This window comes from Dermacentor variabilis, chromosome 7, assembly GCF_050947875.1.
Source record: "Dermacentor variabilis isolate Ectoservices chromosome 7, ASM5094787v1, whole genome shotgun sequence".
Classification (NCBI taxonomy): domain Eukaryota; kingdom Metazoa; phylum Arthropoda; class Arachnida; order Ixodida; family Ixodidae; genus Dermacentor; species Dermacentor variabilis.
Genome location: NC_134574.1, coordinates 157,635,809 through 157,651,909, shown reverse-complemented (window position 1 = coordinate 157,651,909; position 16,101 = coordinate 157,635,809). Strand labels below are relative to the sequence as shown.

The 16,101-nt window shown below is 46.0% G+C and overlaps 1 protein-coding gene across 1 annotated transcript in view; it reads right to left on the bottom strand.

Moving 5' to 3' along the window:
• Nucleotides 1-2,728: 2,728 nt before the first annotated feature.
• LOC142587230 (ribosomal oxygenase 1-like) overlaps nt 2,729-16,101 on the bottom strand; it is a 30,414-nt gene continuing 17,041 nt past the window's right edge. The window contains exons 4-5 of the mRNA XM_075698100.1: nt 8,768-8,872; nt 2,729-2,882 (exon numbers count right to left, since the gene is read on the bottom strand). Of these exons, the coding sequence (XP_075554215.1) occupies nt 2,866-2,882; nt 8,768-8,872 (122 nt within the window). The 3' untranslated portion in view covers nt 2,729-2,865. The remainder of the gene's footprint in view (nt 2,883-8,767; nt 8,873-16,101) is intronic.

The following is a 16,101-nucleotide window of genomic DNA, read 5'->3' as shown; positions in this document are numbered from 1 at the left end:
TCCATGTTCCAGGATGCCACCTGTCGAGGCCCTCCCTTCCCTCATCCACTCCGTCCCCGGTCAAGTGCGTGCACCCCCCCCCCCCCCCCCGCCTCCCGGAAGAAAATTAGTCCCAAAACGACACTGCACCGCACTGGCACTGCGCGCAGCCTAATCAAAGGCTCGTCGCTCACGCTTCAAGAGGCGGGTTATTCCAGCCCGCAGGTGGCACAAGGGAAGTCCAGACCGTTTCTCCGACGCTGGCGGCACGCACTTATCGCGTTAGACCGGCGAGCATGCGCGAACTTGTTCCAGGATGGAATCGCGAAGGGAGGGACGCGGGGGCGGGGGGGGGGGGGGGGGAGGCGAGCGATTAAGCTCGGCGCACGGAGCAGCGTATGCGAGCGTACACGCCGAAAGCCCACCGCTCCGTAAAGCGAGCCCGTATACCGTCGGCAGCGCGCGCGCCTCAAGTCGTCCGCGCGGTTCCGCTCCCCCCTTTGACCGAGCCCCTCGAGCTCCGCTCGGACGTAGAGACGCGCTGCGTGAAGGCGCAGCGGGATGCCGCGCGTTCCCGCTGAGACGAACCGGGGAGCGCCTTCTGTCAGGGCGGGTCCGAACGCCGCGGTGCAGGAGGTGGACCCCCGGTGCAGACGAACTGCGCAAAACGTGACGTCACGAAAACATGCGACGGCGACAGCGCTGCTGTCGCTTTCGGTGTGGGCAAGAGAACAAGAGAGAGAGAGAACACACATTTCATTGGCAAAACAAGTAGGAAATTTCCTCGATGATTGAAATTTCCATGTTCCTTCGCGAGCCCGCTGGATCAGCCGTTGCTGTTGGACGTGCGCGCGCTAGAGAGAGAGAGAGAGACTGAAAAGAGGGAAGGTAGGGAGGTTAACCAGACTGAGTCCAGTTTGCTACCCTACACGTGGGGAGCGGAATGGGGAGTGAAAGAGAGAGAGAGAGAAAATGAGTCTATATCGCACTTTCACATGCGCTAAGTTAGGTGTAGGATGTCTATAGTCGGGCACTCAAGTCTGTTACCTTCAGGTACGTGCGCTAACTTCTGGTGGTGTCAATATAGCTCAACTGCCAACTAATTCACCTGGGGAGAGTTTTACAGAAGAAAAGTTCAGCGTTTCCAGCGTTTAAGTGGTAATCGGTGCTACGCGAAGCTTTCTTTGGTGTTTGGGCTAGTGTTGAAGAAGCGTTTTGCAAACATAAAGCTGATGACGGAAACGTTTGTACAATATGACGCGAATGGAACGGAATTTGACACTATTCTCTGTAGCCGACTCATTCCAGACTTCTCTGCAGCTCCTCGCTCAATGCACGCTACGGTCCAGTTTTGTTCACTTCACTTCCTATTGCACACTTGTTCACATCTTGCCTCGTTTACTGCTTGTCTTTTATTTGGGTACATGTCCAGTGTTACATACCTGTTCTGAGGGCAGCGGCCAAGAGTGGGCACATATACCCATGGGCCCGAGATAATAACGATAACATCTTAAAGCAACTGGCAGGTTATGAGGGATACCATAGTGGGAGCCTTCAAATTAATTCAGCCACTTGGAGGTTGTTTAACAAACATCCAATGCACTATACGTGAGCGTTTTCACATTCAATCCTCGTCGGAATGCAATCTTAGTAGCAGGGAATTGATCCCGCAACCTCTCCTTCAGCAGCAGAGTAATATAGACACTGCACCATCATGGCAAGCCAAATATCAAAAGGTTTAACACAAGGGTAAATGTTAGAAAATTTTGTGCAACAGAAGCAGCTGCTGCACGTGCTTTCTTGAAAGTCAACTCTGACTAAGGATGCAGAAGTGTTGCCAGCTACAAAGAACATTAATATTTGCATTGCTAGAATTGGCCTTGTTTTACAGTCCCAGGAAATAAAAGAGCCTCTGCCTTTACAGCAGGTGGGTTCTGCCATTTGTCATCTGCTTGTTCTAGAAATGGGTGCTTTCATTCATTGTATGATTTAATTTAAAAAACATTTTGAAAGCCTCATGTCGCATTGCGTGACGCAGTTGCCATGACTGTTCGCCAGTCAAACTGCAAATATTTACTGTGGTGACTGTAGTGTAGCGTACGTCTTGACCACAGTGAAAGATACAGAGACCATGCTACAGCAGATGTGCCTGGAACAGATCGAGAAGGGCACGTGCCTTTTCACAGTTCAATTTTCGATCTTCTGCTCTTGTAATTGCTTCCTATTGAATGGTCCAGACTCGCTGGCACACATCCACACAGTTACCGTATAGACGGGCTGCAGAAAACTCTCTAGCTATTTCCAAGCAAGCTCTGGTTCGTTTCACTTTTAGTTTTCCCTCAAGCAGTCAGCTCTAACTGAAAAAACTTTTGCTAGCATTTACTAAAATGTAGGCATTTTAAAACGAGACACAATGTTGAAAAGTGTCATTTCATCTTTGCTTTCACTTTTGCTCTATGCTCTTCACATTTTCCAAATAAGGCTTTGGCCACAGCAAACTTTGAAAGCCTGGAATCAAGCATTACCAGGTGTTTTTTTTTTTTGCAAATAATCATGCACAACCTAGCCAAAAATAAGACTTGCCCTGATGAAGAGAAGCCCTTCTATTGAAAGGTTTGTGCTTGGCGACATCATTTATTCGACCAATGTTGATCACTTTAGGTCACCATGTTCCTGTGGCCATCTGTCGTGTCTAAGTTGTTAAAAAGTAGCTTTAGAGACCTGGCTGTGCAAGATGCTGCAGCAGGAATTGGATGCTCACCCTGTGAAAGGAGTGGCGGCAGCGCTTCGTGCAGGTGAGCTTTGCCACATTGGTCAACAGCTGCGTCAACAGGACAATAGTTTACCAACTTCTCCACCAGGTGTCGCACTTTTCCCAAGAAGGCTTCACGTGCATCGCTCACCTGCACAAGTTAAAGAAGATGTACATTACCATAACTCCCATTTGTGTCCAGACAGCTTCAAGACATTCGCATAGGGTAGATGCTGCAAGAGAACTAGCATCACTGGCTTGCGACGTCACGCTAGTCAAACACAACTCCGATCATCTCTTGAACTGTCACCTTCTCTATACTTCTCTGAAGCTGCAGCTACCACAACTACCCACTAGCTGTGATACAACATTGCTGTGCCAACTGTGGCTGGATGCACCGTTCAGAAAGGCTAAACAATTTTTTTCGCATCTGAATGGAGAGCACACATCCATGAAACAGTTGCAAGTGTGTGGAGGTACTTGAACAGTTTCTCTACGTATGTCCCTGATACAGCGACCATTTAGTACTCTGTACCATGTTAGATCAGTTGGACTCGGGAACACTCTTGGTGACAAGGGCGCCTGAACTGTGGCCATGTTTGTCACAAGCTCGTAAAGCAACATGTGCACTGCTGCAGTTGCTAAAATTGAAAGACTTCACTGACCAGATGCTTAATATAATCGCGTTCGATAACCTGGACTCAAGAACATTCCTGGTGACAAAGGTGGCTACAAGCGACATGTGCATTGTTGCAGTTGCTAAATCTCAAATATTTCATTCACTAGAGGCTTAAGAACGTTCCATTAGGTAACATGAAATCATAAACATTTGTGGTGACAAAGGTGGCTACATGCTACATGGCTACATGCATGACAAGCTCAAAAGTGACATGCACATTGCTACAGTTGTTAAGGTAGACAGCATTCAGCTACCAGTTGTAATTTTGATGTACAGAAAAGAACAAAAACATAACCAGTATTCTCGCTCCTTTCTTGTTTCTTTTGCGTCACATACAAAACAACATCAATAGATGCTGTCTTGTATGTCGCAGCTCCATTTGCAGGAGAAAGCGAAAGCATGTCTACACTGAAGTATATTACCACCATTTTATTGTGCTGTAAGTAACTTCACAAAACAAATTCATTCTGCCTTATGGGTACTGTTTAAAACACCGGTTTCATTCAACATTCTTTTCATTCAAGCAAGGCTGGGACCACTTATTGGCACATGCATAGGCAAGTGTGAGGCAGAGCCTTTTTAAAAAGACTGTAAAAATGTAACATGCACGGAATAAGCCGGTTCACTGATGTGCACCAATGCACCCCACTTTTGTCTTTGAGTACTAGAGAAAGATTTTGTCACTGCACCAAAACATTACGAAAAAATATTCTTGTCATATGATCTAGCAAGACAAAGGTGGTCATTATTTTCCTGCCCCCACTTGTAATAATCGGAACATTGTTACTCAACCTAAATTGAATGTATGTGTCTAGCTCAGTGAATACATTTGCCCCCCCACCCCCCACCCCAATTTGCCTGCCAGTTCTTAACCGTCATTTGTGCTTTCATATTTACATTCCCAGTGTTTTTCAATGCTTGTTTTGGTAAATCTACTACAATCAGAACAATTCAACAAACACCTTCAGTGATAAAAGAAACATGGAAATGGAGGTTGAAATACTAGTATTCAAAAAGAATTCAAAGCATTCAACACCACCTTGTCACAAGTACTGCAGCTTTACAAGCTTTGCTAATCTGTGAGTGCTAAGGAGACAGCCATTTTGTGTACTCGGAAATTGGCAGTTGTATTCTCTCCTTCCAGGCATTGGGAGCTAAGTAAGAATTTTAATCTGCCTTGAGTTTACCAGTGTGTTACCAGCCTGTTGCTTGTAATTTGGCAATCTTCAGCTATGATACTCTAAGCTACACCTTCTGTGCATTGTGCATGGCAACATTTGAACAGTTGTAATGCAGCACACGCAGTTAATTCTACAAACACTGCAAGAAAGACAAATATGCATTTGTCCTACGCAATGTGCAGTACACTTGCTGTGACAGCTCTAGCTTTGATGGCCTAAATATGTGCCCTTTCACTTACACCTTTGTTTACTTCCATTTTGCACAGGAAGACTGTGGTCATTGAGGTGAAAAGCATATGGCTTTAAATCTAAAATTAAATTTTTTTGGCTTTACACCCCAAAACTTGGCTATGAGAGGTACCGTAATGGTAGCCTCTGAGTTTGTTTCGACTACGTGGCGTTCTTGGCACCCTAAACATGCACTCAAAGTTCATCAGCCCGTCAGAATATGGCTGCTGTGATTAGGAATTGAATTCGCAACATTGTTCTGAGCAGCAGAACAACACACTCTGTAAGTTATCGAGGCAAGTCACAAACATATGGCTGACTAACAAAGGACACAGGTAACACTTGCGCTAGCAATATGCTTTGCAAGCAAACAGATAAATCCACCACAATTCTTCTTTCCTTGGTTCACATGTTCTGCATTTGGCACACAAATTAGGGCGCAAACGAGAGTGGTTAACAGACACCTGTTGCAGCAACATTATTTTTAAGAGCCATAACTGTTACTGCAAAGAAACAAAATGTTGTAAAAAAAAATTATCGTGTTTAACGTAACAAAACTGTACAGTGGGTTATGATGGATGCTGTAGTGGAGCACTCCAGATGAATATTGACCATGTGGGATTCCGTAAATTGCAGCCAAAACATGGTACAGGAGGGTTTTTGCATTCAGCTTTAATCGGAATGTGGCTCCCTCAATCGGCAATCGAACTCGTGACCTCGGGCTCACCAGCAAGGGCTTTGTAATGCTGTCCAGCTATCAGCGACACATGCAAGACCAACGCATGGAGGATTAGAAGGCCTACAGAGGCAAAGTGCGTTTGGCTCCAAAAGCGATGAAGCCAAGTGGATGCTTCGCTCAGTCAGGTCTGTCGCTTCCACTGCTCTCATGACTGCACACACATTAGCGTTCTTGCTGAACAGCTGTGTACATACCATACCGTAAGGAATGTCAAGCTAAATTTATGCAATCCGCACCTTCTTTTTTCTTGGACACTGACGAACACCGACAGTTTTCGTTCGGTCTCACCTCATGCGTCATTGAGTTGCGACTCTGCTGTCACACTGCACACCATGGCAGCGTTCCTAGACGTCTTCAGTGCAATGCTAAACCTTACTATTCGCCACGAGATCGAGCTGTAGGTGGCAGCACCATTGCTGCGTTAGTGCGGACAAGCGATTCTCTCTCTTTTTTTTTACTACTCAGTGATATTCGCGCCACCTCATTCGTGTTGCATGGTATCACAAAGATGGCAGAGTGATGAATACATTGCAACAAATCGCTAAAGCACAGCAATCACATATCGCTGCACTCATCAGATTTCTTTAAAACAGCAAGGAAAAATGCTTTGTGTGGTTTAATAGAAACACAAAGCGATAATAAAATTGCTATGATTGTGACGAACAGAGAGCGCAACGATGCTTGACATGGGCAGTCACTGATTTCACTGCAGCACAAGGACAGCGAAACGTTAAATATTTCTGTACATCATAAAAAAATCCAGACAGCATTTATAGCGGTGCTACAATCACAGAAGAAATTGGGTTTAATATGCAAGCTGCGTGCGCACATGTCAACACGTAAGGCATAGCAGACGATGCACGGTGCAATCCACACTCTGTGGTTCAGCCGGTGCCCGCCAGCTAGTGACTCTGCTTGATCTTGCAGTCAATAGCTTTCAATGCTTCGCCTTTACGCGAAACAGACAATATTTCTTTAGACATTTGAATTAAGAAGAACAGTTGCCTTGCTTGGCTTCACTTCCTTTTTTCATACGGTTATAACTAACAAACAATGGAACCCCTCGGTCCGCCTTCTCATTCATTTCACTCCAATTGTACAGCAATCCACGTTTTTTACGGCGCAACGGTGCCTGCGCCCTGCCCTAGCGCATTAGTTATGAAACGTTTCGGAAGGGACGCGCACGCGGCCACGCAGCCAGATATCGGGAAAAGCTACCCCGTAAAAAAAATCGCATGGATGCTCAATGCAGCGAACACTTGTGCAGTGTACCGCGTTGAAACTCTTCTGGTAGCTCGACGTCGGTGTGGTGCCGGAAACGCGCATAAGACCAAAGAGCCAGGGCTTCATAGTTGCCGCCTTGCATTGACGGCTGTCAAAATTATCGTTAAACCCCTGCGTTACAATTGGGCGACACTTAAAAAAACATGTTGCTGACGCAGTCTTCTTGCAGCGTCGGCCCACTGTTGCTGGTGGTGGCAGCGCGTGCCTGGCTTCATGTACTCTTTTAAGGAATGGCAACACTGCGTCGATACGAGACTGACAAGGCGCTGACACCGACGATTGGCCGACAATTCAGCATAGTGTCACTGAGAGCATTTGATCATAATAGGCCAACAACGACACAACCGAAGGGTGCAAGTTGTCATATAGTGCAACGGGCTTTCTTGTCAACGGCACCGACAAAATCAGCGTGCCGACCATGATAGCTAGACCGAACACAACGCGATCAGCCATTGAACCGACATTACGATAGCTGCAGCTAATTCACTTATAAATATAATTGTTTGAGCTCAAAATGGGTCGACATGCCTTCGAAGTTGAAATGCACGAGCTTCAGTCCTCTCATGCCGTGCACGTGAAGCTTGAGTCAACGTTGATCCTGTTTAGCGAGAGTTGGGCTAGGCTTGACCCTGTCGAGTTCGTGCAGCCGCTACCGATGGAGCTGAAATTAAAACATAAGCAGTCAGGACGAAGGAAACTGCTCTTATAGTTATGTTGTAGCCCTACAGCGATTTGATAACTACTACAGCAATTCGATAACTACGTACACAATAAGCGGCAAGCGGCGGCACAGCGCTGTGCCAGCATCTTGTACTTTGGTCACCGTTCCCGAACGCCGCCGGTCGCATTCCCATACATGGTGGGCGTGTGTGTGTTGTTATACTGACACATTTCTTAGTTCCATAGAAGCACTGTTTACCTCTGCGTCAAACGGGAAAGAAGAGAATAATAATTGGGCACAGCAGCATAAGCTCGCTCAGTTGCCAACGCTGTCAGCGATGGCATCCACGGTTTCGCGAGAGAACTACATGGCCTATAAGTTGGGGCTTATGCCGAGCACAGCTGTCTCTAATAATCCTTTATAGCACATACAAATTGTAATAATGATGAAGTTAAACAAGAGCGAGAATCAGTAAGTAGTAACAGCCCGCAATATATATGCGTCTGGATCACAGTTGCAGTTGATTAAGTGACTCGGCCGCTCATATTGACTCGTCTCGGGGAGGAACAATGCGGCTCACATGTGCAGATATCTACGCTTTGCTACGTTTTGAGATTATTTCACATCAGCGATGCACCGTTTCTACAATATCCGAAGCTAACAGCGATCTGAAGCTGTAGATGTAAACAAATGCACCGCTTTGGCAAATCCTACGTGGAAGGCTGCGCTCGAAGGTTTCTTGAATATGCGAAATGTTTAGTGAATGTGTAAAAGGAATGCAAAAAGCGATGTGCAATCGCAGGCATCAGCGATAACGAACTCTAAGACAGCCGCGTCCGCAGACGGAACTCGGCGCGCCTTTATTGGCCGCGCTGTTACCACAACAGTGCACTCGGGCCTATTCACCCACAGTAGTCAATGGGTGAACGACATGCTGCCCCGGAGAAACAATTAGTAATTAACCGCGATCCACGAGACGCGCAACCGACACGCACTCAACATGGGCGCAGGTACACAAATCAACCGCCGAAATCGCCGACACACTCCCAAAACGTTTCCAGCGGCATGCGTTAGAGGGCAGCACAGGAACATGAAAGAGGCGGATTGTATCAGTTCCCGATATTAACCTGCAATACAGCAGTTTTCATGCAAATAGCAGCAAATTGCTCACTTGAAAACGTAGTAGATTTCATGCTGCAAGGCCCTGTTTGAAGTTGCACACACACACTATTTAACAACAAGCAAGCAGACAAAGATTGCAAACCACATCTGCATTGGCCACGCCCATGTAGTTGAGGTAACCTCTTGGTAGAGATTTCCTGTACTCTACATCTTCCTCCATGGCCAGTTGCAATGCTTGGGGGATCATCTGAAAGAGAAATATTGAAACAATTATGAAAAATTACAGAATGCCAACCAGAGGTGCCTGAAATAGATTACTGAAACAATTAAGCTCATTGTTTCAAGCCTTTTGATATAGTGAAAAAGGCGAATGGAAACATAACCCCTCCATGGTCACACAATGCTATGATCACTGCCATTAAGTTTTTTTTTTCTTTCCTCAAATGCAGTATAAAGGAGGCTATATTAAGGCGCACGCATGGTAAGTGCAAGCCAGTGCCACGCAGAGCATTGCTTGAGTGAAAAAGCCAGACAGAAACATTTCCAAGATATGTGAGAACTTGTACCAAACTAATTAAACTAACCGCACAAAGGTAAAGCATTTGAACGCAAGAGAAGAGAAAGGACAAAATACGGCACTGCATCAACAGAACAAAGGAAATCATTGAAACATCCGAGATGATACGTTGCGACACCAAATGCTTCACCAATTGTTATATCTGAGGAAAAGCTTTCAAACTTGGAATGCAGAATGTCCATGAATATCATAGCATGCATATTGTATTGGCTTAGCCAACTTCTTTTTTGGTGCCTTTTGTGTATATTTTGTTCATATCACTTCCGTTTTCTATTTTTTATTTTTTCATCACTTAAGCATTTAATTTTGTTAAATTTTTTGTAGCTGCCCGTGAGTTGTGTAAAAGCATCCGTGTCAAATAGAATGAACTAGTTGGAAGTCAGCGTTGTTTTTCATCCCCTTATATTCTCTGGTGTCCAAGTTTTACTTTCACACTGTTAGTTTAATTATGACCAACCAACTACTAGCCCAGGCTTGCACCCTATTTCACCAAACTGCACACATTACGACACCAAATCATCTTTTCTTGCATTTTTTCCATCTCGCCTTGGCTTGTTTCCTGCCACTAAAATGACAAGGACGATGGCCATATATTCATATACCTAGACAAAGTTCTAATGTCTTTTGATGGGCTACATAGGTTGTCCGATTAATGTTTTTTTAAGCAAGCAGGCTTCCAGCAAAGTACTGACAGTTGAAAACTATTTTGCACACACACAGTAAAACTTTATAGACAGGCAAAACAGACACATACACACGCAGAACCCTGTGGATGTCTGCTTCGCTTGCCTTGTCTTTTGTGCTATTCCTTGCAAAGATGTTGCCGTACCAACTAGCTCGAATTTAGATCTCAGCACACTGTAAATCATGTGTTCTGGGTGAAAGGCATGATTAGCAATCACCTTTTGCAAATACATAAGTAAAGACGTACTGTTCACCAAAAGTGGTGGTATTCCAGGAGATGCTATGCATACAGCTGGTTCGAGACCTATCCATATTAATCACCAAAAACAGTGAAGCCAACGATACAGCAAAACCTCGACATAACGAAAATGGATATAACGAATTATCGTGTACAACGAAGTAAATAAAAAATTTGGTTGGCCACGCTTTATTTTAATGGGCTGACCTACGGCTATAACGACATCAGAACTACAAGATCCAACGCAACATCAGATATAGCGAAACAAATATTTGCTCCCTTGTACTGTGTCATTCAAGACATGTTTCTTGGGAGGCAGGCAATTTCGGGGGGACATGGCTGCTTCGCATGACTCAGAACTGAACATGTTGGAATCTATCAGCAACAGCATTCCTGGCATTTACAAAATACGTAGCATGCTTGGCACTGTGCGAGAAGCACTATCACCCATAGGTTCTAACCCGGCGCGGTTGCTTAGTGGCTATGGTGTTGAGCTGCTAAGCACGAAGTCATGGGATGAAATCCCGGCCACAGCGGCCGCATTCCGATGGGGGCAAAATGCGAAAACACCCATGTACTTAGATTTAGGTGAACGTTAAAGAACCCCAGGTGGTCAAACATTCTGAAGACCCCCCCACTACGGCACGCCTCATAATCAGAATGTGGTTTTGGCACGTAAAACCCTATAATTTAATATTTTTTTTACACTTCCAGTGCCGAGCCATCAAAATCTCACAAAAGTGATCTTATCGCCGAAAGGAACTGACAAAGAAAATCGCCCCTTGGTACCGTAAACTAGAATATACAGGCAGCGTGCCAACGGACGCATGCCGCATCTTGGCACACAGAGTAGCGTGCATGGCGGAGTGTTGTTGCCAACTAATGAACATGTCTAGCAAGCGGTAGCTCCAAACACAGCCTGTCTGGATGTGCGCTCCAGACCAGCCGTGATTCAGTGCACAACACACTTCACCACTATGCACCTTCAATAATCAGCGACCGCACTCATGTCTTTTTCTTTTTTTTTAATAAACTAACATTTCCAGGTGAGCTAGCGTTCCACGTCATGCCTCAGTCTTATTCGCATGCAATTGATCAGATGGTGGGCGGGAGTGATTTTTTCTGGGCTCTTGACGTGGCTGACACGCTGCCATATAACTGTTGTAGCTGGGAGCGACCACACGATCTGAGTGGTCCGACCTCCACAGGACCGAGTCGCCGACCTCAGCAATAAAGGCAGCACAGCACCACGAACGCGTGTAAAAGCTGCGGCAATAAAAAGTGAAAAGTTAAATGCAAGCAGGCAAAAAAACTGTTTGGTGACTGCAACTCTGGCTTCGCCACAAAAAGGCTCCGTATGCGGCGCAGCAACCTTTCCCCCTTTACAAGCCAACTTTCCAGTGACTCAATACTGTGCATGCACCCTGGCAACGAATATTAGCTGCAACAACGTAATTTTCTGCGCCGCTCTAGTCAGTTATGCTTGCTTGGTTAGTTAATTGACATCAAGTTGTTATTACGGTTGTCAAGTGGGCATTGTCTGATACTGCGAGTTGGTTAGGTAATGCTAGAAGTAAACGTCACCTGTTTAATAATAATAATAATAATAATAATAATAATAATAATAATAATAATAATAATAATAATAATAATAATAATAATAACAATAATAATAATAATAATAATAATAATAATAATAATAATAATAATAATAATAATATAATGATGATACGGAAGCATGAATGCTGTAGCTAGCTAGCATAGAGTGCGACATGCGTAGCGAAAATGGTAGAAACCTTGACAGTGCCTGATCATGTAGTGCCACTGTCGATAAAATACTACGTTTATACACTCTTCTTTCTTGCTATTTTTTATTACTTTCTTGAATCGATTTTCACAAAAGGCACACGAAGGCTCTATTCATAAGAAGTCAACAGAGAATGACTCGAAGGAAAGCATAGGGGAAACATAAATATATGCATAGGGAAACAATAAATAAATGGAAACGAAAGTGAATAAGAAAAGCTGACCGCCAGTGAGATACGAGCCCACGTCTTCGCATTACACGTGCGATGCACTAACAAAGTGAGCTGCCGCGGCGCCGTTTTCCTGTACACGTTCTTAGTACATATGTGTGTGTGCTAGATCTAACCTGGGGAGTGTTAGCTAGCGCCACCATTCAGGGCCTTGGCAGTGGAGTGTGAACATCCTATCTACCGCAAGCATCACGTAGCACGTGAACTTTCTTGGGTGAAGGCAACGGATCAATAAAACCTCGTACGCTGCCTGAAGACATCAAAGAGATCTGCCGGATTCTAGGACCCCCCTATGTAATGAACGGGAAGAAAGGAAACCGAGGGGGCCCGATATTTATTAATCGCAATCATAATAAGCCCATGGAAAATGACACGAAGGAAAGCGCAGAGGAAATTATTTGTTGTTGCTACTGCATGTGCGTGTAAAACGTGCGCCTGTAAAAAAAAGACAAGCGTAATTTCCGCGAAGGAACCGGTAACTTAACAACGCATTCTAACGACGCTTTGTTTTTGTTGTAAAAAGTTATTCTAAGAAAGAAAAAAACTAACCACAAGGTGACAGTGTTTCAAACTATACCCCCAGCTGAGGATTAGTCTCGTAACCCTGGCCTCACCATTTACGGCAATGGCGCCAACTTGGGTCGCAGACACGCCACCGGTGGCGTTCGCGAGTCTCATTCTGCCTCCCGCCACCTACCGCGCCGAAACGTTCAGTCGTTGGCTGCGGTGGTGGTAGTAGGCACTGGCAAGACTATATAGCTAGTGATTCTGCCTTGACAGCAGAAATCGGGCTAAAGGGGGCGTGTCATTTAGCAGGCGTAGTGATGATAGAGCCAGATAACTCGTAGCGAACTTACTCCATACAAAGTGCATACAGTCCATATAAAGAAATAAAGTCCACATGATATGAAATTCACGATTGTCTGCGGGCTGTTATAACGGACTTAATAGGGATGCCCGCGCACAGGCGTTGCATCTGATGGAATTAATATGCCATTGGCAGGACTATATAGTCAGTAATTCTACCTTGACAACAGCCACCATCGAAATGAGTTATTATCAGGCGTGTAACTAGAGTGGAACAACTCTTTCCCACATCTCCATGAAAGTTCGCTGCCATCTAGTGCCGCCACCGCGTATCCTGGGCGTTGCCTCGAAAATGTAAGGCCTGCCTGTGCGTGCAAATGCTGACAAATGCGTCTCGTCTCGTGGCAATCTGGCTATTTTCGTGCGCATTGCGCCGTTTCTTAACTAGAAGCGAGAAGACTTATACCAGACGAACAATTGACCGCTAAGTGTCGTGTGTGGGCATTAAGTGAACGGGCGTGTTAACAGCGATGTCAACAGAGGCATCGGAGGTCTGCACGAGTGTGGCGATCGCGTGAGAACCGCAGCTTCCATTGTTCGTGACGACGACCGAGGCGGCGCGAATCTCCGTATCGACATAATATTCCACATGTATTCTGCCTGCGTTGACATATACTTCAGCGCTGATTTCCTGTGTTTTGTTTGAATGTCGATAATCGTGGTGCATGAGTAACTCCCTCTTACGCCCGCCTCCTCGTTTTCTGTTTCCCTATCCTATCACATTGTTTTGTCTACTACATTTGCCTTCTCTGTAGGTTTTGTCTCGCGTGTTACTCTTTAGGCGCACAAGTACGAAGGATCCGTAGCCGTTCCTGGGCGCTATAATAAACATTATTATTATTATTATTATTATTATTATTATTATTATTATTATTATTATTATTATTATTATTATTATTATTATTATTATTATTATTATTATTATTATTATTATTATTATTATTACTATTATTATTATTATTATTATATAGCAAAAGAATAGACAGTTGGGCGAGTTGGTACGGTAACATTATTTTGGCTTCTAGCGCGAAGTGAAACACGGACACAGAAAGGAGCAGACAGGACGAGCCTGCTCCTTTCTGTGTCCGTGTTTCACTTCGAGCTAGAAGCCAAAATAATATTATATAGCCTTGCTTGACTACGCAACGACAAAGCAACCTCCTCACCTCCAACTCGCTTGCACTCAGTTCACTTCTTCCAGTGGACTGTCCGCCGCACCAGGGTCGCAGCCAGAAATGGGAGGGGGGGGGGAGGCACGCCGAAATTTCCATGTTCCAGGATGCCACCTGTCGAGGCCCTCCCTTCCCTCATCCACTCCGTCCCCGGTCAAGTGCGTGCTCCCCCCCCCCCGCCCCCCGGAAAAAAATGAGTCCCGTTACGACACTGCACCGCACTGGCACAGCGCGCAGCCTAATCAAAGGCTCGTCGCTCACGCTTCAAGAGGCGGGTTATTCCAGCCCGCAGGTGGCGCAAGGGAAGTCCAGACCGTTTCTCCGACGCTGGCGGCACGCACTTATCGCGTTAGACCGGCGACCATGCGCGAACTTGTTCCAGGATGGAATCGCGAAGGGAGGGACGCGGGGGGGGGGGGGGAAGCGATTAAGCACGGCCCACGGAGCAGCGTATGCGAGCGTACACGCCGAAAGCCCACCGCTCCGTAAAGCGAGCCCGTACACCGTCGGCAGCGCGCGCGCCTCAAGTCGTCCGCGCGGTTCCGCTCCCCCCTTTGACCGAGCCCCTCGAGCTCCGCTCGGACGTAGAGACGCGCTGCGTGAAGGCGCAGCGGGACGCCGCGCGTTCCCGCTGAGACGAACCGGGGAGCGCCTTCTGTCAGGGCGGGTCCGAACGCCGCGGTGCAGGAGGTGCACCCCCGGTGCAGACGAACTGCGCAAAACGTGACGTCACGAAAACATGCGACGGCGACAGCGCTGCTGTCGCTTTCGGTGTGGGCAAGAGAACGAGAGAGAGAGAGAGAACACACATTTCATTGGCAAAACAAGTAGGAAATTTCCTCGATGATTGAAATTTCCATGTTCCTTCGCGAGCCCGCTGGATCAGCCGTTGCTGTTGGACGTGCGCGCGCTAGAGAGAGAGAGAGAGAGAGACTGAAAAGAGGGAAGGTAGGGAGGTTAGCATGACCGAGTCCAGTTTGCTACCCTATACGTGGGGAGCGGAATGGGGAGTGAAAGAGAGAGAGAGAGAGAAAATGAGTCTATATCGCACTTTCACATGCACTAAGTTAGGTGTAGGATGTCTATAGTCGGGCACTCAAGTCTGTTACCTTCAGGTACGTGCGCTAACTTCTGGTGGTGTCAATATAGCTCAACTGCCAACTAATTCACCTGGGGAGAGTTTTGCAGAAGAAAAGTTAAGCGTTTCCATCGTTTAAGTGGTAATCGGTGTTACGCGAAGCTTTCTTTGGTGTTTGGGCTAGTGTTGAAGAAGCGTTTTGCAAACATAAAGCTGATGACGGAAACGTTTGTACAAAATGACGCGAATGGAACGGAATTTGACACTATTCTCTGTAGCCGACTCATTCCAGACTTCTCTGCAGCTCCTCGCTCAATGCACGCTACGGCCCAGTTTTGTTCACTTCACTTCCTATTGCACACTTGTTCACATCTTGCCTCGTTTACTGCTTGTCTTTTATTTGGGTACATGTCCAGTGGTACAAACCTGTTCTGAGGGCAGCGGCCAAGAGTGGGCACATATACCCATGGGCCCGAGATAATAACGATAACATCTTAAAGCAACTGGCAGGTTATGAGGGATGCCATAGTGGGAGCCTCCAAATTAATTCAGCCACTTGGAGGTTATTTAACAAACATCCAATGCACTATACGTGAGCGTTTTCACATTCAAGCCTTGTCGGAATGCAATCGCAGTAGCAGGGAATTGATCCCGCAACCTCTCCTTCAGCAGCAGAGTAATATAGACACTGCAGCATCATGGCAAGCCAAATATCAAAAGGTCTAACACAAGGGTAAATGTTAGAAAATTTTATGCAACAGAAGCAGCTGCTGCACGTGCTTTCTTGAAAGTCAACTCTGACTGGGATGCAGAAGTGTTGCCAG